The sequence below is a fragment of the Xiphophorus maculatus genome, chromosome 17 (assembly GCF_002775205.1).
Source record: "Xiphophorus maculatus strain JP 163 A chromosome 17, X_maculatus-5.0-male, whole genome shotgun sequence".
Classification (NCBI taxonomy): Eukaryota; Metazoa; Chordata; class Actinopteri; order Cyprinodontiformes; family Poeciliidae; genus Xiphophorus; species Xiphophorus maculatus.
The window spans coordinates 16,883,652-16,909,647 of record NC_036459.1 but is presented as its reverse complement, the minus strand read 5'-3'; the positions used below and the strand labels follow the sequence as shown (position 1 = coordinate 16,909,647).

Sequence of the window (25,996 nt, the reverse complement as noted above, 5' to 3'; positions counted from 1 at the left end):
CCCCATCCCGTCCCCCACCCTGCTTTTATCTCAGACAGCGGTTGATGACGATGCAGTCAGCCCTAGCTTTCTCCCTCCTCTCTCTCTCTCACTCTCTTTCCAAATGATGGCAGAGTGTATTTATAGTCCAGCGTGCCGAGCGGGGGATTACCTCGGTGAACAAGCGGGGGCCTAATTCAGAGGCAGGCACTCGTTCGGTGACTCTCTGTCACACTGCCCAGGTTTTTTTGTGTGTGTGTGTTCATCGCTACCAGGTATTCATCAAATCGCACGATGCTCTTTTGAGAAACGTTTTCCTCTCGCCAAGAGGGACCTCGTATGTATTTCCGACTTTTTCAGCGTTTCGGTAACTTCGAATGTGACCGAAACGTCACAAAGAGCTGCGACTTTGGTGGTTCTGTTGAAGAGAATCCCAGCCCGGCTTTAGGAGCAGCCGCTGCCTGCTAAACCAGCAGAGTGAGACCAGACTCTGCATTGAAAGCAGAGGTGATCAGTTTGCTTGGCAGCAGCAGGGATGTGGGAATAGAACCAGATGGAGCATCAGAACACCTGGGGAAAGATGAGGAGAAAACTTGTTTAGGTGGTCTTGGACAGTACGGACGACTGTTAAGTTCTTGGATCTCGCTTGATGTTCAGCCCGACTCTGGTTGGTGATGAAGTCATGCGTTTGGATATTTAGAATCTAACTCTGGTTGTTTATTACCCGGACTAGAAAAAGTTGGTTCGGCTTCCGCTGGTTGGAGTTTGGAATGATGTCCCGGTTATTTACATGTTGCCATGAACCGGTTTCAAACATTTAATTCAGAACCATTTCTGGAAGCTAGGGCTGAAGTAGAACTTCTTGGTGACATGTTTTTGGGAGCACCGATTGCAGTTTCATGGCTGATCAGATTGTTCAAAAGTCCTATGTTAGATTTATTTATTTATTTTTTGTCTAAAAAAACAAGTTGGCAACAGTGACCTGGCAGGCGGGTCTGTTAATCAGCCTTCTTTCACAGCAGAGCAAAAGGAGACATTGGCTGATTTTCAGATCTTTGTAGAATAGTTGAGATCGATTTCATATTTATGTTTCACCCAAAATTAAAGAAATCGAGGCCCGATTTTTGGGAGTTTTTGATCCGATATTGAACGTCGGTTACAAGTCGAGATGCAAGTTAACGATCAAGTTAATCTAAAGTTGATTGATCTTGTCATATCACTAACAATTAATTGATAAGCGGCGATGTGCATAAAGAGTTTTTCTCTTCTATCAAAAAAAGCCATAACATAGATGGCTACAATGTACTGTATTAAAAGATACAACATTTTTAACATTGTTTTGTGTCAGTTGTATTGAGTCCTTACTTGAAAGTGGTGGTTTTCTGACAATATTAAACTTAAACATGCTCATAAAATATAACAAATCACTTTTTGAATAAATAAAAAAAAGGATGTCCTCCGCTTTTCTGACATATTATCCTCGCTTTTGTATCAAATCTAATATTTGGTTGAGAAGCTGACGCTGCTCTGCCATGCAGCATTATTAAAGTGATAACTAAGAAGCTTGTCAAGTGTTTGCTTCATAACAGGACCGCATAAATTGCATTTTGCATTCCACACCGGATTCTGTTTGGGTAGTTTCTCTTTCAGGTTCCATTATGACCCCGCCATCTTTGTTTCTATATCAACTGGCTCTGCTTAAAGATGACCGGCGGCGGCACTACAACGCCAAAAGAAGGTTTAAGCAAATATTACTAATCAATTGGAACTCATTTTAATCTAATGAACCATTAATTGATAATTGGAATTAGATTCTTGAGAAGGTAGATCAAAAACCCTCGACTGACTGCAGAAGTCCTGCAGTTTCAGAAGAAGTCCTGGAAGATACTAAAGTGGCTATCAAAGCTGTCTGACTTGAACAGTGTCGTAAGGCTGGTGGTGTTTTCTAAAGGCAGTTGTGGCTCATGGATGTTGGTAAATTGGAGAAATCTTCCCTTAAGGAATGGGCTGAGAGTTGTCACGTACGCAGCCAAGATGTCTGGATATCTTGTCGTACCACAGCAACACGGTGCCATGCTAAACTCTAAAGATGATTTTGAAGAAAAAGGTTGATTGAGGGGTTAATTCTGAGGCTGCCGTTGGTGGTTTTTCCTCTTTTTTGGGGGGTTAAATAAAAAAAAAACACATTCAGTTAAGCGTTTTAAGTTCTCGTTTGAATGTTAGTTTAATTGAATAAATTTAACTTGCATCGGGAAGTTGCACATTTTTCTCGACAAGCTGCTTTCAGTTGCTATCGGAACTAAAAGAGAAACTTCTTTGGGGGCCAGCAGCTACTCAGGGTTGAAACAAGAAGCATGTGAATCTGGCTCAGGCGTCGCAGTCTGAAGGGAGAGAGCTGCTGCTAACGATTCTCAAAATAAGAGCTGAGCTAATGTTTCAACAAACACTGTTAAATGGGCAGTATTATATAAAATTTACTATTTTTTTTTACGTATGTTGTTTCCCCATCAAAATCATATCTGGAGTGCCACCTTGACTCTTTTATGCATGTTTGAGAAATCTTTTTATCTCCTATGGCAACCATTCAGCTGTGCAAAACGCCTGGATGCACCAAGCTCCGCCTTCGAGGTGCAGTTTCAAAGTTTCCCCTCCTCTGTGACTTAACAACTTCACTCCTTCAGACTAGACAGCAGCAATTAGCAAACACCTGTTGGAACTGTGCATCTGCTGAGGTCAGTATAGGAGCTACTTCAGAGTTGAACACTTTGTTAGAGGGTTATTAGAGGAGCCATGTTGACTTCCTCAAGGCGGAGCTTCAGAAAGAGTAGAAGCTTCTTAAAGAGACAGTCACTGTTTCAAGGTATTAAATTCCAAAGTCATAATTTTTAAGCCATATTTAAGATCTCTACAGTATTTTTATAGTAACTGTTGACAGTTACTTGATTATGCTATAAAAAGGCACTATTTGGAGAGAAAACACATACTGCACCTTTAAACCAAAGCAGCGAAGGGCGTGCCATGGTGGCGTAACGGTTAGCGAGACCCATATTTGGAGGCCTTGAGTCCTCGACGCGGCCGTCGCGGGTTCGACTCCCGGACCCGACGACATTTGCCGCATGTCTTCCCCCCTCTCCTTCCCCGTTTCCTGTCAGCTTACTGTCACATAAGGGACACTAGAGCCCACAAAAAGACCCCCTGGAGGGGTAAAAAAAAAAAAAAAAAATAAAATAAAAAAAATAAACCAAAGCAGCGACAACCATAAGGAAACTAGGATTCTGCACATTATTACATTTGGTTAAACAGGAAGTGTTTCAATTAAAGCTGGACACTGGGAGGTTGACTGTGCTCCTCTTAGCTCTCCTCTGACGGATCTCTCTTCCCCTGACACAGATACCTGGAGAAGTACGAGAAGGTCCACCACTTCGGCGAGGACGATGAAGAGGCTCAGCCGGGGAATCCCAAAGCCTTCCTTCCAGTCGGTGCAATCCCCAGCTCCTACAACTACCAGCAGCACGTTGTATCAGGTAAGCAGTGCGTCCCCCGTCTGTCATTTCCTCACCGTCCTCCTGAGCCCCAGCAGCCCCAGTTACTGTCTGAATAGGAGATTCCCATTTGCTGTAACTCTGTAACTACGGCTCAGACGCTCTCATTTCATGTCAAATTTTTTTTTATTATTATTCATTTAATTTAGGAAACATCAAAGCTCTCTTCTCAGTTCTTTTAATCACATGCGTTTTGAAATGTTGTCCCCTCAGCATAAACTGTCTTAGCTTCAGTATTTTTAATTTCCGGATAATCTGCTCTGAACTGATTTTTCATACAGATCCCAAAGGAGCGTTCTTTAATTGCAGCGTGCTAATTTTTACTGTAGGAAAAGATGCATAAATGTCATTTTTGAGCTTTGAAGTGGATTTGATTTACGGCCCAGCCCCCTTTTTTAAGTAGGATACAGAAAGACACCGATGAAAATCTGTCATTATAAAGCAAATGACCCAAATTGATCAGCAATGACACAAAAAACTATTCCAGATTGTAAATGAATAAATTGAAAATAAAGTGAAAATAATTACAATCTTTTGTAAACTGTCCCGTAGTGGCTGTGAAGTAAAGACTCATTTAATAAGGCCTGAATTATTTGGAGTTTTCAAAGGGTTTGGTTCATTTGATACAGTGCAGTGAAAATGTAACAGATGTTGCAGTTTTGGTCCAAAAACAGTCTTAAAATAATGTAGATCATTAACTTAACTCCTAGATCTTTGCCAGCATCTCCAACTACAGCATGCTCCACTAAAGGCAATGCAACTGGAGTCAGTTCTGACTCAGTCCATAAGTTGATATCTTGTGGCAAACGGCTCATTTTTAGACCTGAGAAAGTGGTGAAATCGCACCAAACAGTATTGCCTGGTTACACTTTGGAGTGGTGCATTCATGAATCTGAAATGGATCAGGTTTTTTGAGTTTCTGACTCAGGTTAGGGTAGTTCTGTAGTCCAACGAAAGATGACAGACTGAAGTAGCTTAAGAGAGAGAAATGTGACGTTGAGGATTTTTGATGAATTCACGCAGCATAAAAGTTGGAGAATCCAATTATTTTTAGGGGAGGATTGGCTGATTTCAGCTGCTGGTCATTTGATTGACCAGTTGTTGGTGCCACTCAACACTTCATAACCTCATAGAAATGCACTGTAATTAGCTCTGAATCTGTTGACTGCAACAAAAACGCGCTTCTACGTTAGAATTGTCATTTAAAATAAATCAAATACTGCATTTCTGCATTAGCAGTCTGAATAACACATACAAATGGGTCTGTGGTGTCATTTAGCAGAACACACAAACCATTTTAATTTGCCTAAGGAATGCTTTCATCATTCCAATATTGAAAGTCGTTATTGTTCAGTTATTTAGTCAGTATTGACATGAAGATCAGTTTCTAAGTGTGGGATCGCATTGCATTTACGGCAGAAAATGAAAAGTACTTTGCAGTCTACTTTAAAGCCATTCTATTCTCCTGTTTGTTCACTTTTCCAGCACCGATTCATTCAGTTCTCTTCACCGTACTGCTGTGTTTTCACCAAGGTTATCAGGATACCCTTCCCAACCCCTTCCCTCACCACATGAATGCATCAAGTGTCCGTTTTCTCCAGCAGGAGTTCAGCTGTTTTCATGAGGAAAAACCAGCTCAGAGGATTTAAAACTGGATGCCAGTGTGGAGTCCACTGTGGAGTCCACTGAAGCCGGCGGTTCTGTGTTCCTTATCTGGGCTCCGGCTCTGTGAATGCGAGCCATCCCGTCGCCACACAGGGTTGTAGTGTCGGCCGGTGGGGCTGCTCTCTCAGATAATTGACTTTCCTGACAGCGGTTATTGATGAAGGGAAGAAGGACGCACTTGTTGTTGGTTTTCCTTCCACCTCGGTTCAGATTAGTCTCCAGCCTTTTTAGTCTGAGACTCGTTTTTTTTTCTTACTCCTTCTTTCTTTCTTTTTCTTCTGCTCAGCTAATTGACTCCAAAACATGATCACTGTGGGAAATCCAGTTTATTGAAAATGCAGAAGCAAAAGCTAGTCATAGTTTTCACTATAGCACATTGATCTGATTATTAGACCAGTCTATTATTAGTCTTTGAAGCTTTAAACCAATCAGCAGCCACACAAAGATTAATAATTAACTGATGAAAATGAAGCAAAACTTTATTCAAACTGCATCATTAATTCATAAACACATTCTCTTTCAACATTTACTATACACCAGTTATAAAATATATTTTCTCGGCCATATGCATTAAATTGACAATCTAAGTTGCAAACAACATATTGTTTTGAATTGATTTGTTTTAGACCGTTTTTTTTCTACACACTGTTCCATAGTTCCAAACTGTTCCATAGTTTTACTACATGCACTGAAATACACATCTGTTTGTTTTTAAATCATATTTCCTTCTGTGGTTTTTGTGTCTTGAGCTCAAGACAATGAACATTTGTAAATGATCAATAACCTCTTTAGCGTTTCAAGATACTTGAATGAATAAACAACTTATTCATATGTTCTCTAGCATTCAGTTTTTATAAAATTCTCACCTCATTTGTGTCACGAACATAAAGCTGGGTGTTATATATATTTTGCCCCATACATCGATACAGGTGTGTAGCAATGAATGAATAATATAATGCGTGGGGTTTTGATAGGTTTAAAACGTTTTATGTATTTTATGAGCTTTCCAGTTCTTCGTGATCAGCAACAGCCCCTAAAAATGTAACTCCATGTACTTTTTCCATTAGATGATTATCTATTGTTCTGTTGCTAGAAATCGTGCGTTTTCATCCCAGCTTATTGAAGGTTTATTGTATTAAACCGCTGTATTTAAGTTTGACATATGACAAACCATAGTTCCTATGATGGCTTTAAAATCATTTCAAGAACGAATTTTTTATAATCTTTGGATTAATTATAACATTTTATAGACTTCACAAATCTCTATAATGTACAAAACAAAAAGCTGTGGTCCTAGCACTGAACCTTGGGGAACTCCAGATCTGTTTTTGTCCTTTCCTAGCTGTACGAGTTGTTTTTTAGAAGAGAAGTTATAATCAAATGAGGGCTGATTGCAGTCAGTATTGTCATTTAAAATGGTCAACATTTAGATTGCAAAGTTATGTTTTCCAAAATCATCTTTATTTTTGCAGTTTGCCCATTTCATTTTGGCCATCTCTATAGCAACGGCCTCTTAGTCTTCTTAGGTGCACCGACAACAAAGTGCCGAGTCGGCTACAACATCATTATTGTCATGTGTGCTTCATTTTAAAAAAGAAAAGCGATTAGTAGTAGTCTACTACCATCATCCAGTGCAGCTGGGTTACCATGGAGACTGAACGCCGGCTAGTGGGTATTTCCATTCCCTTCAGATGACGACAAGTTCTCTGCAAAGTTTGTGAAGTATTCATTTAACTGCTACAATTTGTGTAAAGACCCATTTGTAGTTTTATGTCTCCCAGGAGATGTTTACAGATCTTTCTGCAAACCTTGTAAATTGTGTTTTTAGCGGCTTACATGATGCTTGGTTCTGCAAATGCGGTCTATAAAACCTGATTGCTGCTGGAAGGTTTTCTGAGCTGAGCTGACAAAAAAAAAGAGCAGATTTTTTTTTTTTTGGAAGATAAAACCCCAGAGGAAGGTTGTGTTTAGAGATAAGGCAGGAAGAGGCTGTGGAAGTGATGAAATGAAGCGGTTTCTCCCAGACTGAAGTTGTATCATATCTAATGTAGCAGAAACTGACCTGAACGATATTTGTGAGCACAAAACATTTTAGGGCTGGAAATACAGTAGGTAAGACCCCGCACCAAACCAAAGGAGCCGTTATCTGGAAAAACTGAGAGACGGACACACACACACACACACACACACACAGAAGGATTGAGGAAAATCGAGCAAGAATAGAGGGAAGAATCTCACATTTCTTGACAGATTGTGCTTTGTAACACTGGATCATCTCTATTTAAGATTTCTTAAACGATAACATGTTGAGGATGTCTCACACTGTAAAAATGACAGTTTAGATTATGAGCAGCTTGGTAGATTGAACACTTTTAAAACAGAGTTCCTATTCTGCATGGAAAAAGTATGGAAAAGCAAAATGGAGTGAGGACAATATGCATTTCCAGATTTTGTTCCCTTTCATATTGTCCCAACGTTGTGTCCGTCCATCGGTCAGTCTGCTGGTAATCCATCAATCCATCTATTCATTCACGTTTCGTCCATCCTTCCCATTTATCCATCAGTCCATCCATCCATTCATCCAGGCGGATGGACAGTACTTCCGCCTGTCCATCCATACATCCGTCTGTTCCTCCCTCCATTCATCCATCCCTATGCCTCTCAGTCAGTTGGTCCATCCATGTCCCCATTTATCATTTTTGTGACATCTCTTGCTGTTGTGTACCTGTAGAAAACCTTGGGTGTGATCTTCAGGCCTTCATTGCTCTTCCATGTAGCCTGACACATTTCCTCCGTTCTTTTTCTTCCAGACTATCTCCGCCAAAGTTATGGGCTGTCTACGGACTTCACCCAGCCGTGCGACTACAACAAACTGGTGCTCTCGCTGCTGTCGGGCCTACCCAACGAAGTGGACTTTGCCGTTAACGTTTGCACGCTGCTCTCCAACGAGAGCAAGCACGCCATGCAGCTGGACAAGGACCCCAAGCTGGTCACGTTGCTGCTGGCCCACACCGGCGTCTTCGACGACTGTAAGCCCCCCACATACAACACTTCAACTTTCATTTGATCGTAGTAGTTTGCTTTTACCGTTTGGGATTATATCAGTCAAGAAAATGACTGAATTAGATGTCGGGTATCCTGAAGGAACGCCACCCAGCAGCTTTCTTCTCTCTCTCCTTTGTTTTCCCATCACTGTTGGTCTCTTTAGCACCTCCCAAGTTCTCTAGTCAAGGAGCCATTGAAGGGCGATAACAGTAACTAAGCTAAGCATTGGCTCTCCCTCTAACCCTTTTTATGTCCTTTTCCAGCTCTAGGAAACTTCTCTGCGGTGTTTGGGACAGACTGGAAGGAGAAAACGTCGCGCGACTTTGTTAGGGTAAAGTTTCCTCTCACCTCCTTTGAGCTGGTCTTTAAGTTGGAACGTCTAATAAATAAAAATCAAATTACTCAAATTTCCATCAGCAACTAAGCTAACCCACTACACTAATGTTCAAAGATTCTTTTTTTTTTTTTTTTTTTTTTTTTTACTTGAGCAGCTAACAAACATCTGGAGTAAGGTGCTCTTATTTAACTGAGGCATTTATCTAATATTAGGTCCTCTAAGTGAGAAGATTTATTAGGGCATTACTAAACGAGGATGTCCAGGTTTTTATTGCTCCAAAGTAATTAAGTATTGATGCTGTAAAATCAGCTTATACGAGCATTCTTCTGGTTTGAATCAGTAATCTCACCTTATGCCCACGATCTGGTGAATCGTAAAAGTTAGATTTGAATGAAGTGGAAAAATTACCTCCTACTGCGTTGTGGTGAACCTATTCCTGTTGGTTTTGATGAAGACCTTCAGTCTGCTGCTGGTTTTAATTATGTGCCACACTTTTTTTTTCTTTTCTTTTTTTTTTATGTTGGTCAGACAGTGAGTAATGCCGACTCATTTCCCTGATCATCGTTTTGTTTGTAGTCCCACTTCGGAAGCTGATCCCACTACGGAGTGGATCGTGGATCCTGTTAGCTCAGTGTTTTGACGCCATGTTGTTCCTTCACAGTTCTGGAAGGAGGTGGTGGAGGACACCGAGGTCAGAGAGCTGATCTGGGACAAGAGCAGCTCAGCACAAGGTGAAACATTTTGGATGAGAGTTGTGTGACCAATTTCCAATCTACAACTAAATTGTAATTTATCTTTAAAAATAATGCAAATATATAATTTTTTTAAAATATATGGTATAGACTACTTTTTTGTCTCGAAATAAAGAGGCGTCTGTTTCATAAGACGCCTGCATTTAGAATATTTGTACACAACACCTGTGACTGGTAATAAGTGTTTTATATTGAAAGGTAGGTGCTTGAATTACGATTGTACTAGAATTTTAAAGCAAATAGAAATTAGCAATTGACATTAGCATCATATATTAGCAATTAGCTTAGTTTGAACAGCTGGCATTACTAAAACCACTGCCAGCTTGTATTTTCTGGAATTCTCTGACTTTTTGTCAGCAGTATCATCGCAATAAATGTATTTTCCATGAGGTTGAAACAAGACAGAAACAACAGAAGTTGGACATATTTTTAATGAATAAATTGTAAAAAAAAAAAAAAAACAAAACCATCCTTTCAAAGGATGAAAAATTCCCAGGAAGACGTCATTCAGTGAATGAATGAATAAAAATAAAGTCAGAATATTACAGAGAATGAACCTGCAGGGAATAGTCGTAGTGTTACCAGATTAAAGTCGTAATAATATGACGATAAGCCATATTAATGAGAATAAAGTCATGGTATGAGGATGAAGTCGTAGTCCTGTATTATGACTGCTCTTTTAATTTTGAGTTTATATTCTTAGCGTGAGCCTAATACTGTCGTAAAAATGTTATAGACAGTAAGGTGTTTGTTTTTTTTTCTTCTTTTTTTCTTGAATCTCTTTCTCTGAATTCATTTTCAATGCTGATTGGTGATGGCATAAAATATTGAGACTTAATTCAGTAGCAACTTCCACACTGAAGAGTTTTCATTTTAGTGTGACTTAATAATTTGCGAATGGTACATTCACTGAGTGTAAAAAGACTGGATTTTTGAGATTCAAACTGGTTAGGACCAGTTAAACTGAAAATCTACAACTTCTCCTGCCAATTTCTCATTAAATCTAGTCCTAAAACCAGATTTTAAGTCCTACAGTCCAACCTCTCGGCTTAGTCTGAACGACCCTTCCCTTTCTGCTCCGACCACAGATGGTACGTTCCGGGAGGACCACTGGCAGAGTCTCTTCCACCCGCCGCGGAACCCAGGCACCAGTGACATGGAGGCCCAGCGGGTGCTGCAGGTCGCCGTCATCCTGCGAAACCTCTCCTTCGAGGAGGCCAACGTCAAGCTGCTGGCGGCCAACCGAACGTGCCTGCGCTTCCTTTTGCTCTGCGCCCACTGTAACCTCATCTCACTCCGACAGCTCGGGCTCGACACGCTGGGCAACGTGGCTGCTGAGGTGGGTCATCAGTTTGTGTATCGACTACAGATCAACCAGATGAAATCCTCAGTTTGTGTTCTCAACGTTTATCTCTTTGAGAAAGTTACTGGTTTAGTTCCTGCTTCACCGCTAGTGTGGTTAGCTTAGCTTCATCAGGTTTTAATAAGACGGCTGCATAAAGACTCTAAAGAATCGTCTTTTTTTTTTTTATCTCTCAGCTCCAACTGGATCCCGTCGATTTTCGGACGACGCACCTGATCTTTCACACCATCACCAAATGCTTGATGTCCAGGGACAGGTTCCTCAAAATGAGAGGTGGGTCTAGTCAAAGCGTAGGCAGGAAACGACTGCGGTTTTGAGAGCTTCTAAAAAGTTTCTGTGTTTCTGCGTAGCTATGGAGATCCTGGGTAACCTGAGCAAAGCGGACGATAACGGCGTGTTGATCTGCGAGTATGTGGACCAGGAGTCGTACAGGGAGGTGATCATGCTCCTCACTCTGCCGGACCTCATGCTCCTCATGGCCTCCTTGGAGGTTCTGTACCTGCTGGCCCAACTGGGAGAGATTCCTTGCAGCAAGATCGCGTCGGTTGACCACAGCATAGGTACAAGTTCACTGAAAGCCTCAATCAAAGAGATTTTCCCCTAATAAATGATTGAAAAACAGAAGTTTTGCTTTGTCTAATCTAAAAATTAGTTTGAAACATTCAATTTCTTCACAGCGCTATGCCATAGTAGTACGTTTAAGTTCACCGTCGAGTCTGCTTTGTCTTCCTTGTCCCGGCTCAGACCTGTTGGTGCGGTTGGTGTCGGTAGACCTCCACACGTTCGGGCCCGACGCCCTGACGGCAGTGCGGTTGATCGAGCACCAGGCCAATGCCGAGCAGGCCGCCGAGGTCCGACCGCAGCTGGTGGAGCAGGTACCTGCAGCGGTGCAGGGGGCGACGGCACCGGGTAAGGGCTCCTCAGAGATGCTTCAAGCTTTTTAACTTCCTTTTACTCTGTTAGACGGTAGATGTTAGGAAAAAAAATCTCTGAAAGTTGGAAAAGAACAATTCCTCACCTTCCAGAAAGACGACGCCCAAAACCATAAAATCAAAGCTACAGTGGAATAGTGAAAACCAGAGCATATTCATGTGTTATAGAAAGGACTCAGCCAAAGTCTGGACCTAAATCGAATTTAAATCTGTTGCAAGACTTTAAATAGAAATGCAGACCACATTTCTTGGATTTTAATTGTGCAAGAAATTTGAAAGCTTCCATTTCAGAATTTTGCTTCCCCTTGTGTCAAACTATGAGGAAAATACATTGAAGTGACAGGAAAAAGTTAAAGGTATTGAAGTACTTCCTGCTCTGTACATATGTGTAAGTCACTCTTCCAAAGTTCCTTAGAACTGTCGTTGTTACGTACATAAAAATGCTGTTGCAGTTACTTTCCTTCAAATCAGTCAAAATCAGCCAGTCTTGAACCAAAGTGAATAACAATAATTAAGAGCCTCCTGGCTTCTGCACATGGTTCTTTATTAGTTTGCTGACATCTAGTGGGTATCTATGTAGCACTACAGTTGAATGAAATTTGTGACAAACCCTTTGTAATGCTTTCATAATGTCTCCTTAGTAACAAGAGTCCCTGTTCAGTCCAACGTACCACCACCTGGTATCGTTGAACTAGATGGGGAGAAGTTTACACTGCAGTGGTGAGATTTGGTTTTTTACATCTATGTTGATCTTTGTAGGTAAAACTCATTTTTTTCTAATTTCTGGTAACTTTAAAACCTGTTCATTGGTTTCTTTCTAACAGGCTGAACGCACACTTTGAGACGAACCCCGAGGGCTCGGTTTCACGATCCGAAATGTACTCCGAGTACCTGGCTACATGCAGCAAAATGGGACGTGGCAACATCTTGAACTCCACCGGCTTCCTAAAATGCCTGCGGTATGTACAGGGCGCACACGACTCAATCAAGTTAGTTTAGCTGCTGGGCAAGATCGGTAGATAAATCCCAGAAGTGGGCTTATATATGTAGAATCACAAGGTCTCTCTTCTGCACAGGACGGTGTTCCCCAACCACACTATGAGGCGGCAAGACGAGGCAAAAGCGAGCAACCCGCTTCAGATCCTCCTGGTGGGTATAAGGCGAAGAGCGATCCCTCTCCCCATCCAGCTGTACTACCAGCAAACCCAGCAGCAACACCAGAACCCGGCCGCAGCTCCTCCACCTCCAGTAGCTCGACACGAAGCACCTGGAGATCCTCAAGCTCCACCACCAGGTACCTCTGGTTTTTGTTTTCTTAGAAGCAGGCGCTCTGGTCAGATGAACATTTTGGTCTGCAAGCAAAATGCTTTGTATTGAAGGAAACTGAGGCTAGGAATGGACCGATATGAAAATTTGGGCTGATATCAATATTTGATATTAATATTGCTGTTGCGGCTGGTAACTTATATTTACCAATATTATACATATTTCACTACTGGGAGATGGAATTTTAATGGGAAGCTTGTTTTACTCGCCTTTTGTAGAAGATGGTACTACTCTACACAGAAGTTTCTGAAACATTGCATCAATCTGTATATTAATAAATATTCATGTTGTTGTGTTACCAGGGTTACCGCCAGGACATCCTAATCCTGGACCACAGTTCGTGCGGTCCCTAGGTGTTTCTAATAGCACCCCACCCATGGCCTCGCCCGCACAGGAAAGTTCTCGTGTAAACCACCCAGCTGTTCCCCGTCACCCTGGTCCCCCACAGGCGTTGCCACAGTTACCCCCAACCCTGGTCCGAACAGCTCCAGGGGTACAGATCACAATGTCCGCTGCGGCCGCCCAAAATCACAGCCCACAGAACCCGGCGCCCCCTCCCGTGCCTCAGCAGCAGCACTCTCCCATGCTTCCCACAGGAGCTCCCGTCACGCTATTTCAGCCAGTACCACAAGGCCACATCCTCACCGCCCGGGTACAAGGTGTGTGCTCCCAGGTCACCCAGCAACCACCTCTGCCTCAAACCCTCCCCGTCTCTGGGCCTCAGGGTGGAGCCCCCCAGGTTGACGCCCAGTGTACTGCTACGGTTTCAGGACCCCCTTCCATCCAGGTGGGAGGCAGCCAGGCTGTAGGGATAACGGGCATGGCCAACTCCCAAGGTTCTCGCGTAACATTTCAAAATATTGCTCCCAAACCAGCACCAAACCAGTCAGGTGGGCCAACAGCCACGTTAGCCCCTCCCAACCAGCAGCCTCAGCCTCAACAGAGCGTAGTAATAGTCAGTCCCAATCCCCAGCAGAATGCAGCCTACACCCCAGCCATACACCAGATCGTTCTTGCCAACCCCTCCTCCATTCCCGGTGCCCAGACTGTCCAGATAGCGGGGCAGCCCGGAGCTGCTTCCAGTCCCTGCTCACCTGCTGCCTCTCACTCAAATACCCAGGTCCAGTCCAATCAAGCTGTCAGCCACGCACTGTCCACGATACGGCAACAGCAGCAGCCGCCGCCGCCTCCTCTCCAAATCATATCCCAAACTCCTCCCACTCAACCTACCTCCACTGAATCCAGCTTGATCAAACAGCTACTGCTTCCAAAGCGAGGGCCTTCTACCCCGGGAGGGAAGTTGATCCTGCCCGCCCCACAGGTCCCCCTTCCGAACAACACGATAGCCCCCAACCCACAGGTCATCTACCAGAACCCCTCTCCTCAGCCGGTCAGCGTCCAGCTGGTCCCTGGCCAGCTTCCTGCTGCAGGTGCACCGCCCCTCCAGGCGGTCCAGCTGCTGCCAGGGCAGCTCATCTCCACCAGTACGCCGGGCGGAGCTGCCATCATCCAGGCCCCCACAGCAGCCGGACAAGTCACGTTCACCGTGGTCCCCAACACTGGCTTCACCACCTCTGCTGCTGCCGTCGCCGCCGTCAGCCAGGGCGCTGTGGCTCCAGGTGTCCCGCCACCGCCGTTTTCTACTGGAACAGTCCCCCATCACGTCTCGACAGGCGCACCGCTCCCACCGCCACTGCCGGCTCCCCTCAGAGGAGACAAGATCATTTGTCAGAAGGAGGAAGAGGCCAAGGACGCCACAGGGCTGCATATCCACGAAAGGAAGATAGAGGTGATGGAGAACTCTTCGTTGGCAGAAGGAGACCCTTCGAACAACAAAACGAGGAACGGGGACGTCGCTGCAGGTGCCAAGCTACTAAACGGTGGGAAGTGCGTGGAGCCGAATCTACCTCCATATCACTCAGGGAACAGCCAGGGAGTACTCAACGGCCCGGTAACGGAGAGCCTCTCCCCCAATGGGAAGCAGGCTCTCTCTCCATGCCCAAACGCCCCTCTCGTGGGCAACGCCGACCCCAAAAAGACCCTGGTCAACGGGGTGTGTGACTTTGAGCGGGGCGATAGCGGTGGCAACTTTAACAAAAACATTCCAAATCACATTGCTTCCAAACAGTACTTGGGGAACGGGGAGGTGGGCGCCTCTGAAAAGACTTCAGATCAGAGTCTGCCCAGTCCGCCCCCTCCCCAGCAGGACACTGCCAAAGCCCAGCAGGCCGAGCGCCTGGCCAACGGACCCCAGGCTGCAGCTCACCGGCCGCCCTCGGAACTAACCAACGGACCTCTGGGGCCGGCGCTGGGGCACGGCACGCCTGTGCTCAGACAGCAACTGCTCCCCAACTCCTCGCTGCCCTGCGCCGTCACTTCGCAGAATCCCGCCGCCTCTCCGGCGAACGGCGTGGCCTCAGAGCCCCGGGGCCTCAAGAGGCCCGCCGAGAACGACGAGCGTGGCCCGACGGCGGCGGCGACTTCCTCCGGGATCCCCAGCAAGGTGGGAGTTCGGATCATCACCATCAGCGACCCCAACAATGCCGGCAGCAGCGCCACCATGGTGGCGGTGCCGGCAGGAACGGACCCAAGCACAGTAGCCAAAGTAGCAATAGAGAACGCCACTCAGCAGAGGAACTGCTCGCCTACACAAGCAGCTGGCGCCACGGTGAGTCACTCTGGGGTTTCCTCCACGTAAACCACATTTCTGCACATGCTGTCCTCCTAATGGGACTTGATGCTTGGTCTACCGCATGATTTAGACTTTTGATGACAGTAAGTTCTGGAAAAGGAGAATCACTGACATAGATCCTGTCCGCAACATGAGTATTTAGCAGAACTTGTTTGTTTTTTTCTGAATTTAATCTATTCAGTAAAATTCAAACTGTCTTTTGGTGGAGATTTTTGTTGTTATATTTAGTGAAGTTTTGAGATTAATCAAAAGGTTATATAGATGACCACTTTGCAAATGTCTAGTATAGATTTTGTTTTAGAAACCGCATCTGTGGAGCCGTTTTTCTATTTTCTGTTGGTTTTGTTAAGAAATATGCTCAAACAGTTACACCTGTTTTGTCGCCTCCTACTGGTGTGGAAAAGGTTTTTGATTGAAATCCTATTCGAAATATTCAAAATGTAGAAATTGTCACGTTGCAACTTTAATTAAGGTTCCAATGCCATCTATGACATTTACTATATTTAAAATTTGACTTGCTAAATTACTGGCATTTTTTCTGTAGATGTACTTTGAGTTTAGAGTATTCTCAGCGGGGCTGTTGTTGGGTAAATTCTCGAATATCTAAAAGTTTGGAGGTAAAGAAGGTGAGTCCAGTCAAGACCATGTGGCTCTCACTGATACCCACCTCCTACAGCGAAGCAGCTGAGTGAACAACCTTTGCCAAGAGAAAGGCCTGGGTTACATCTCAGCCAACATATTGGTCCTAATCCTGATCTCACGCCTGTGTCCGACGAAGCCGTTTGTCCGTCGTCCTTGTTTCTAAAAGCATGTCTCCTCTCCAGCCGACTGCCACCCCGCCCCCAGCTCCCTCCTCGCAGCCGGCAGCAGCAGGCAACCACAGTCCGCACCTCCCAGCGCAGCAGACCCCCACGTCGCCGACGGAACCGGGCAGGAAAGCAGGGCAGCACTTCAAGTGTCTGTGGCAGTCGTGTAAACGGTACAGCGCCCCCTTCAGCTTCACTTTTCACCTCCTGTGTGATCATTTCAGCCACGTCCTTGTAAAAACTCTCATGTTTTTTGGGGGGGGGGTTTCCAGGTGGTTCGAAACGCCGTCTCAAGTGTTTTACCACGCAGCAACGCAACACGGAGGAAAAGAAGTGTATGGAGGGCATTGTCTGTGGGAGGGATGTGAACCTTTCCCCCGGCAGAGACTGTCCTTCATCACACATCTGCAGGTAAAATCCCGTCATCGGCCAGATGAAAAACAATTTTTATTCTCCAATGTTGATCGTGTTATATTACTGCCTTGATATATAAAAAAACAGCATTTAACGTTGTTGTGTGAACCTCGTCTTCTCTGCTTCCCCAGGACAAACACTGCTCCAGAGAGGCTTTGCTGGCTGGACTCAAACTAGAGGAGCAGCAAGCACAAAGTCCCAATCAGACATCTTCCCAGTGCGTGCAACTTCCTGTCTGACGCGACTCGTAACTTGAATCAAAACCATCCACGTTTATCAAAAATCAGCTCTGCTAACAACGGTTTGTGTTTGCTCTGTGAAGGACTCCGCCAGCGGCAGGCAGCACTCCGGCACAACGAGCACCGAAAGCAATCGTCAATCATCCGAGCGCAGCTCTCATGGCCCTACGTAGAGGTTCTCGAAACTTGGTCTTCAGGGACTTCACAGTGAGTACGACCAGGCTCACACACGGTTTAAAGACTGTTATTATTAATAATTTTACTCATGATGGGATTTACAATACTTTATTTCACTTCTTCTTTTTTTTTTTTTTAAAGTGCCAGTTTTGTCTTATTCAGGGTTCATACGGGTTCTTGAAATCCTTGTAAAAGCTTTAAATTCAATAGGTGTTTTTAAGGTTTGGAAAGTGTTTCATATTCAAACTGCAGTTTTGTAATAAAGCGCAGTCTAAAACTTGATTAAAAGAATACATTAGAATATTTTTCACTTTCTGAAGTTAAATCAGACCAAATTTCTCTTGTTTTTTGTCAGTTAGAATTACCAAAATGTCAAAACATTTTTTTATTTTCACTTTTTGGTTTACCATATCTCTGTTGTCAAATGTAGCATACCACCACAAGATATTATTAATAACGGTAATAAAAGATATCATAAAATAGTTATTGGGGCCTGCCCATAGCATTGCATAGGGATAGAATCCATAGCATTGCCCATAGCATTGCATAGAATCCCTATGCAATGCTATGGGCAGGCCCTTATTGTTCTACACCTCAAAATAACTGCCCCTTCCTACTACCGTTAATACGGCTCGTACCGCTGCATGTCCCCTCACAATATATATATCAAAACGTGAGGCTCAATCCTGTGAGGGGAGCTATTACTTTTGTTGGCATTTCGAGTAACTGTGGCGACATAATTAACAAAAAACGAGCCAAATTTAACTCGAAACAAAAGTCTAACTGACACAAAACAGTGTCAGTTAGACTCAAAATAGACAGAATTTAGTCTGCCCCTCTGAGCTGCTCTTTAGAACCACAGTGATGGCAGAACGTCAGAACTACAGACATGGTGGAACAGCTGCTATAAACTCATTGCATCTCTGAATGGTGCTGTTTATGTTATATCTTATATGCATTTCATCTAGTGGTGGCAAAAGCAACAAAATGCTACTATGCTCTGGACATGATGACATGCTTTGATTAAATTAATAAATGTGATTCCAGTACCAAAAAATTAACTTTATACCAGATGAGTCTCTCTAACCTGAGAATGTGAACCTGTACTGGGCTGATTCTGTGCCTTCAAATAATTTTAACAATACTCCTGGAAAAGATTCATAACTTATAACTCTGAAACAGGAACAGGTCTGAAAAACAGCCTGTGTGCTACACTCAAGAGAGAGATTCATTTGATGCATCAAAGAGTGATGTCATCACTGCTGATATCATTGTTACCAGTGGAACTGAACATTCTACTGATGCATTAACATCAAACATGTTTTGAGCGTCAGGCGAGTCTGGTTTATATTCAAAGTCTATGTGAAGCGTTGGATGCGCTAGATTTGTCAAACGCTCCAAACGGTTCAAATCGCGCCGCGCTAGAGGCTTGAAGCACGACGCAACGGCCCTCGACGCGCCTCCACATAGACTTTGAATGCAAACCAGCTGCGCCTGACGCTCAAAACGTATTTGGTGTGAACGCACCATTATATGTCCAGTGTCATATTAGGTTAGTGCTTCTCAATTCCAGTCCTTAAACCCCCTGCTCTGCATGTTTTAGGTGTGTCTCTGTTTCAGAACAGCTGTTCCAGAACAGCATGACCTCTTCTGCAGTCATCAAGTACTGCAGTAGCATGTTAATCACCCACAGATTCAATCCAGGTGTGTGGCAGAAGGGGAACACCTAAAACATGAAGGGCAGGGGGCCTGAGGACCAGAATTGAGAAACACTGCATTAGTTCCATCATATTAGGACCAGGCTTTGGTCCTAATATGATGGACTCATTGTTTTGGGTCAGGGGTAACATTTAGAGGTAAGATGCTAATTAAGTTTTAGTTAGGGTTAGGGTTAGGAATAGACTAATATTGTTTGGGGTTAGGGAAAATGTGTGGATTAGGCAAAATCGCAGCTACTAAAATGAAGGAAATCAATGCAAAGTTCTAATATGGGTCGAAATAGTTTTGACAAACCTGTACAGCATTTTGTTTTCTAAATCAGTATAAACAATGATGATATAATATTAGGGTGTTTTTCTGCCATTTGTGTAGCTGCAGTGTACTAGTAGTCTAATGCGTTGAATGTGCGGAGACACATTCAACGCATTAGAAACCAATCAGAACCAAAGGTTTGCCTTTTGGTTCTGATTGGATGTTTCTGGATAGTAGCAGAGCTAGATGCATTTTCGCAGATTCTCTGTTTCATATTCTACTGTCAGACACTTTTAACAAATATTCATCCATCATCTAACACACTTATCCTTGCGCACACACATTCACACCTTAGGACAATTTAGAGAGATCAATTAATCAAGCAATTAATGCCGAGTGTTAGCAAAACCTAGGTTTGGATAGTGACCTAGGTTAGTGCCACTAGGTTAGTGCCACCTGGGGGTGGGGCGGCGTAAAGGCCGAGCCGGGCATAGATTGGCCTTCATGCCAACGCCAACATGAAGCCCCTTCATGCAACCAGTGGAGGTTGGTCGCATGGACGTCTCCCTTTCCTCTGACCTCCATGTTTGTGTGGAGGTTTGGCTTTGCGTGGACTCCTCTGATTGCAACCTGGGTGTGGGTCGGTGCAAAGGCCGAGCCACGCTATGCATGGAGACCCCTGGTTGATTGGAGGTCTGTATTTCGTTAGACCTCCCAGATAGATTGGACGTCTGTCTTTCCTCGTACCTCCCTGGTTGATGGGAGGTCTGTCTTTCATTAGACCTCCCTGATAGATTGGAGGTCTGTCTTTCCTCGTACCTCCCTGGTTGATGGGAGGTCTGTATTTCCTTAGACCTCCCTGATAGATTGGAGGTCTGTCTTTCCTCATACCTCCCTGGTTGATGGGAGGTCTGTATTTCATTAGACCTCCCTGATAGATTGGAGGTCTCTCTTTCCTCGTACCTCCCTGGTTGATGGGAGGTCTGTCTTTCCTTGAACTCCTCTGTTCGTAGGGAGCCTTCTATTTGCAGGGGGACCTCTGGTTGGGTGGAGACTCTAGGATGGTTGTTTTCCAGAGCAAGTTTTAACTTCACCTTCAGGTCTGCAAGCTGACCCTGCAGAGATTTCACTGTTTCCTCCTGTTCTTTGAATTTGGAAGCTTGCTCTGTGTGACTTTTGAGCTGCTCCTCATATTTAAGTCTCACTCTATATTCTTCAACCATTACTTCTATCAGACCTTTATTGCGGGAGGCGTATTTTTCAGCCTCCCTCTTGAAGTAGTCCAACTGCTGAAGAACGCTCTTGTCGGCTGTAACTTTGGTAGAGCAAGAAACCTTTGATACGTGGATCTCTGGCACGTTTCTTTCATGTTCGCGTTTGACTCGCAGGTGATGTTCTTTTACCACCATTTTTTGCAGTTTTTGAATCTCCTCCTGCTGTGATTTGACTTCAGCCTGGCATGCAATCCTTCGTTCTCTTTCCTCATGGAGATCAAAAATCTTACCCTGCAGTTCTTTTTTAAGATCGTCTACCTGCTTTGTGAGATCGATGAAGTGTTGGCTTGACTCGTCCACGACTTCCACCGAGGGGGTAATCTCGAAGCCAGCAGAGGGAGTTGTTTCCTGCTCGACTTCCAATGATGTTGGATTCTCTAAGTCGCCGGAAGGACTTGATTCCCCCTGGATCTCTGTTGATCCGTCTTCCGGCTCAATGGGGCTGTCTGTGTCTTCCTCGAAAGGGAAAATGACAGCGTCGTAGTCGACTTGGATGTTCAGGTCCATAATGTCGACCCATGAAAGCTCAGGTGGAAAAGCTTCATGTTCACAAGCAATCTGTTGTTGCTTCATGTCGATGTTCTGGTAAATTCTTGCTTCTCTGAAAGGCGTGTAATATCTGGAATCGATATCCCGCTTGCTTCGATTAATTTCGAACTTGCTCTGAAGAGTGATCTGTCGCGATAGAACTGAGGAACAGGTCTGAGAAAACGCTGTCTGCGAGCTACATTCAAGAGAGAGACTCCTTTGTGGTATCATAGAGTGTCGTCATAACCACTGATGTCATTGATACCATAGGAACTAAACATTCTATCAACCTTATTCCTGGGAGGCTTACTGGGGAAACGATTAAGGGTCTTACTTCCGTCGCCCACCAGAAGTAGAAGTATTTCATTGTAATTTGGAGGGTTTTTGGCTAATCTATATTCATGATAGAAGTTACATCTCTGTTTTCAGTTATTGTACAATATTTAGTAAACTTGTTTATGGACACCGTCTGCTATCAGAGAGCTATTCAGTACAGAGGATTGTAATTATGAGCTTAATCACGGGGAGCAACAGTGACACCGCGTTAAGTTTTGTAACGGAATTTCAAAATAAAAGCCTAAATATTCCTCTCAGGGTAGTGCTAACTAATATTAGCATTTACTATCTTTTTTCTCTCAGGTTATTGCACTGCCCTGCTGCGCAAGACAGTAAATTAACCTTAGCACAAACCTTTGCATTTCACTGCCCCCATTAGCATTAGCCTTTTCCCTAAAAGAAGCTTTTAGCTATTTTTCTTATTTATTAGCCATGCTTAGTACACTGAATGGAGTGATGCTCCACATGCTACTGACAACATTTTGGCTAATGTTAGCAGTTTGGCTCATTTTAACTTGTACACTAATTTCAACATACTGAATGGCATAAGTCCATGTTACTCAACATGTTTGTCAATCTCCACATGCTATTGAGTACATTGTAGCTTACTTTAGCATTGATGCTAATTTGTAGCATCAGAACGCCCACGAAGTGTGCCAACCGACAGGCACACTTTGGCAGGCCTCGTTTAAATTTCTTCAGAAATTTTCTAGTTTGAAAATGTCGTCTTTAGATCATTTGTATTGATTTTTGTTTTATCTCCTAAGTGTGGTGCTGGAAAAGTTTTAAAATTTCCCTTGAAAGTGCTTGAATTTTACTGTGGTGAAAACTCAACCAACCTTTTAATAGATTATATTAGACTTGTTGACTTCGTGGGTGTCACTTCTGCTTGTTGAAGGCAATCAGAAAACCAAAAGCAAATAAAATTTCAGTATGCAGAGACATTATAGAAGAGGGGGGGGGGAAAGCATGGATGATGTAGTAGGCGAATGAGCTTCTCATTAAGATAACCTGCTGAGTAAAGTGATGTTTGTATTTCGTGTTTCCTGTAGGACGAGAAGGAGGGACCGGTGACCAAACACATACGACTAACTGCTGCCTTAACTTTAAAGAACATCGCCAAGCACTCTGACTGTGGTCGCATGTAAGTGTCTTGCTTGACTGAAGGACGTTTGAATCCACACTGTGGTGATGTAATTAAGCCTTCTTCAAGATAATTAAATCTACAAAATACAGCTGTGGCCACATTGTTTGGTAAACCCTGGTAAAAATGAATATACAGCCTTAAAATATCATCTATTGTTTTTTCACAAGGATTAGTTATTGGTGCCTCTATATGCCTCTGGAATAAATGTAATTAAGCATCTTTTATTTCTTATTTTTAGAAGCTTTTTGTCAGTAATCCATGACTTCCGAGTCCCTTTGGTATGAACATGATGTAATATTTCAGCTCTTGAAGGCGGGAACCCATAATTAAGTTTCCACTACACACACTGAGCAGGATGGGGAGGGAGAACTACCATGAAGAGAGGCGTCTTGGGCTTTACTAAGTCTCCATAACAACAAGGCTCCACCGACTTTAGTAAATGCATTGCCAAATGTAAACAGGTGGAATTTACTAAACTACTGGGACTTTACTGTAACTGAGTACGTCGGTCTAAATAGAGAAAGATTGACTTTTTTGAATAGAAATACTGTAGTTGAAAAAGCACCTGATGCCTAGTGTTCTGTATGATGGAGGATTTCTGAGGCTCTGGAACCTTTTTTTTTTTCTTCCAAAGGCTCTGAATTATAAAGTCTTTGAAACACCTGGAGTCTTTTTTTCTTAATCTGCTGATTGTTCATCAGCGGTTCAATCAGCTTTTGCGTGGTGATCTTAAACATACCTAGTGTGGATGATTCTACCTTGTGAAATGTGATCAGAAGTGTCCTCATACTGGCTAAAGGGATTGTAGAAACTATTACCTGCATGGGACAGCAATTAATGGACTTGTAACTTTATATATATATATATATAATTTTTCAAACTGGATATTTTTCCCATTGAATAATTGTAGTCAAATTACAAGTTATATGCATATATATATAGATTTTTTTTTTACTTGTCTTATTTTACTTTAAATGTGTTGTTAGCAGAGGTGTCAGTAAATGTAGGAAGCACTGTAGGAAAAATCTGAATTGCCACCTTTCAGATTTTAATTATGCAGGTTTCATGTGATGTTTTGCTGATGTTTATAGATTTTTTTTTTTTTCTTTTTCGTCCCTCAGGTTGGTAAAAAGGCACGAGACGCACCTCTCTGTGCTCGCTTTAAGTAATATGGAGGTCTCCACCACGCTCGCCAAATGCCTTTATGAACTCACGCGCTCGCTTCAGGCTTAACGCCAAAAGGACAACCACCTACCATCCTCCAGCCCTCGCTCCTGCGAAGGCTCTGGCGAGCCGTAGCCGGTCCACCACGGGTGGAGGGACTCGCGGGGAGCGGAGGACGAAGTTCTGCCGCTTCCACCTCCACCCCTAAAACTCTGTTTGATCCTTCACCTACTTCCTCGCTCGCCAGCCTTGGTCCAACCGCCTGCCCACTACATCACACACAGGGGAAAAATGAAAAGAGGGGGAAAAAATTAAAAAAAACTGCCTTTGGGGATCTTCCACCAGCTGCCCACCAGGGGGAGCTCCTTGAGACTGCTTCCCCTGACGAAACCCCCCCAAACATGAGCACATTTTTGTTTCAGTGTAGTCGTTTTTTTTCCTCCTCCTGTCTTTTTTGGTGATCCCGTAAACAGGAGTGTGCTTAAGTTCTAGGGTGACGAGTGTGAGTGGGCGGGGCCGCGAAGGGGGCGGGGCTACTGAAGGTTTCTCACAGGGTTGGGCGGAAGGACGACTCGGCCGGCGACTGGAGCAGAGAAAATTTTTCTTTAGAAACTCGGTAGCTTGGTTTTCTTACTTGAGTCAATATATTTTCACTTATTTATTATTGAAATGAATACCATTACAATTAATAAAAAGAAAAAAAAAAAGAATCTTGTAAATACGTTGTGAATATATATAAAGAAGATCCTTTGATGCCGATGCAGCCACTGGAGAACACGCTCTGTGGGGTAATAGAAGCATTACTTTGACAGGATTTAATAAAGTAGTATGTTTGTTTGTTTTTGTTATTTTGCTCCTTTTTTTTAAATGATCCTTGGTCACTTGTATCTAATGTGATTCTATACTCAGCAGTGGATGAATGTACTTAAAAACTTGTAAATAATTCTGCAAAGGTACTGATGCTGTAAAGCTTAGGGATGGGGTTAAAAGCAGTTTTTTGTGGAACTGTGACATTTTTTGTATTATAATACCTTGTAGAACTCATTTTGCTGGCTGAAAGAGTATGGAATAATATATCTCATGTCATTTTGTAGAAGAAAAAAAAATATTGAAGGTATTCTCTTCCCTTAATCCCCCTCCCCCACACGTTCCTCCCCTCAACACGTGCACACACACACACACACACACAAGGAACATATAATCCACTGTAAGCGTTTTTTGTCATCGTACGGGCACGGTGCGCGTACCAAAAATTTTTTTTGTATTTGTAAATTGGTTTAAATACATGGAGTTTTTATACAGGTTTTCTCCTGTGTTCTTTGCTTTACGTGCAGGTATGATATTTTCTTCACTACTTTTTTCTATCTTAATATAGTGTGGAGTTTTATTGTACTATTTTTTCATTCTTACTACCATGCCACATTCCGGCTCACGTCCTCAGACTGTCCTCTCTACCGTGTGTTGTGTAACATTTGACTGCCTGTCGTATTAGCATCTGACCGGGGCGACCCCAACCATCTTCATTTCTGCGGTGTCAGTAGGATGTGTGACTATACATAGACCTAACAGTCTGTTAGAGATTGGCTTTATTTACTTTGGTGACTGTTTATAGTTTTTAAATAAAACACTGAACATTTTTTGCCTGGGTCTTTGCTCATTTTTTTCCCGCTTTCTTTTGTCCGTTTAGCAGAGAGACAGTTGATTATAGCATTAAATGGGTATTTTTACATACAGCCAAGTTTAGCGTAACTTATTTCCTTTTAATAAATGGAGTAGTCTAAAAGCAGCTTTTTATATTAGCTTTAAAGTGCCTGACTTAAATATTGTTTTATTTTTAAATAACACCACTGATAGCATGTGTTGAGGAATCTTTCCCTTGTTCAAGGTGTTATTCTTTTAGTACACCTACAACTTGTTACAGATTCTCACTGTATACTTAGCGCTAGCACTGATAAAGCTGCGTAAAAAGCTTTAAGGAAACGATCCCACTTGATATTAAGTCTACAAATGTACATTTAAGTGAAGGAGAAAAAAGTTTTCAACAAAATCCGACAGCACTTCCATCCATCCGTCCATTTTCTACCCTAGTGGGGTCGGGAGGGTTGCTGGTGTCTATCTCCTAACGTTCCGGGCGAGAGGCGGGGGTACACCCTGGACAGGTCACCACTCACCAGTGTGTCGCAGGGCAACACAGAGACAGGACACACAACCGTACACAAACATAGAGTTTTTGGACTGTGGGAGGAAGCCGGAGTACCCGGAGAGAACTCCGTGCAGAGGTTTGTCAGGAATCGAACCCAGGACCTT

At 43.4% G+C, this 25,996-nt stretch overlaps 1 protein-coding gene across 2 annotated transcripts in view; it reads left to right on the top strand.

Moving 5' to 3' along the window:
- arid2 (AT-rich interaction domain 2) overlaps window positions 1-25,328 on the top strand; it is a 37,347-nt gene extending 12,019 nt beyond the window's left edge. For both annotated transcript variants that reach the window (XM_023349971.1, XM_023349972.1), the window contains 18 exons: window positions 3,370-3,503; window positions 7,997-8,215; window positions 8,495-8,562; window positions 9,230-9,299; window positions 10,409-10,659; window positions 10,860-10,956; window positions 11,034-11,243; window positions 11,428-11,592; window positions 12,257-12,335; window positions 12,440-12,574; window positions 12,692-12,909; window positions 13,244-15,609; window positions 16,458-16,612; window positions 16,712-16,850; window positions 16,985-17,070; window positions 17,176-17,299; window positions 22,431-22,522; window positions 23,647-25,328. In XM_023349971.1, the coding sequence (XP_023205739.1) occupies window positions 3,370-3,503; window positions 7,997-8,215; window positions 8,495-8,562; window positions 9,230-9,299; window positions 10,409-10,659; window positions 10,860-10,956; window positions 11,034-11,243; window positions 11,428-11,592; window positions 12,257-12,335; window positions 12,440-12,574; window positions 12,692-12,909; window positions 13,244-15,609; window positions 16,458-16,612; window positions 16,712-16,850; window positions 16,985-17,070; window positions 17,176-17,299; window positions 22,431-22,522; window positions 23,647-23,758 (4,720 nt within the window). In that variant the 3' untranslated portion in view covers window positions 23,759-25,328. The remainder of the gene's footprint in view (window positions 1-3,369; window positions 3,504-7,996; window positions 8,216-8,494; window positions 8,563-9,229; window positions 9,300-10,408; window positions 10,660-10,859; window positions 10,957-11,033; window positions 11,244-11,427; window positions 11,593-12,256; window positions 12,336-12,439; window positions 12,575-12,691; window positions 12,910-13,243; window positions 15,610-16,457; window positions 16,613-16,711; window positions 16,851-16,984; window positions 17,071-17,175; window positions 17,300-22,430; window positions 22,523-23,646) is intronic.
- Window positions 25,329-25,996: the final 668 nt, after the last annotated feature.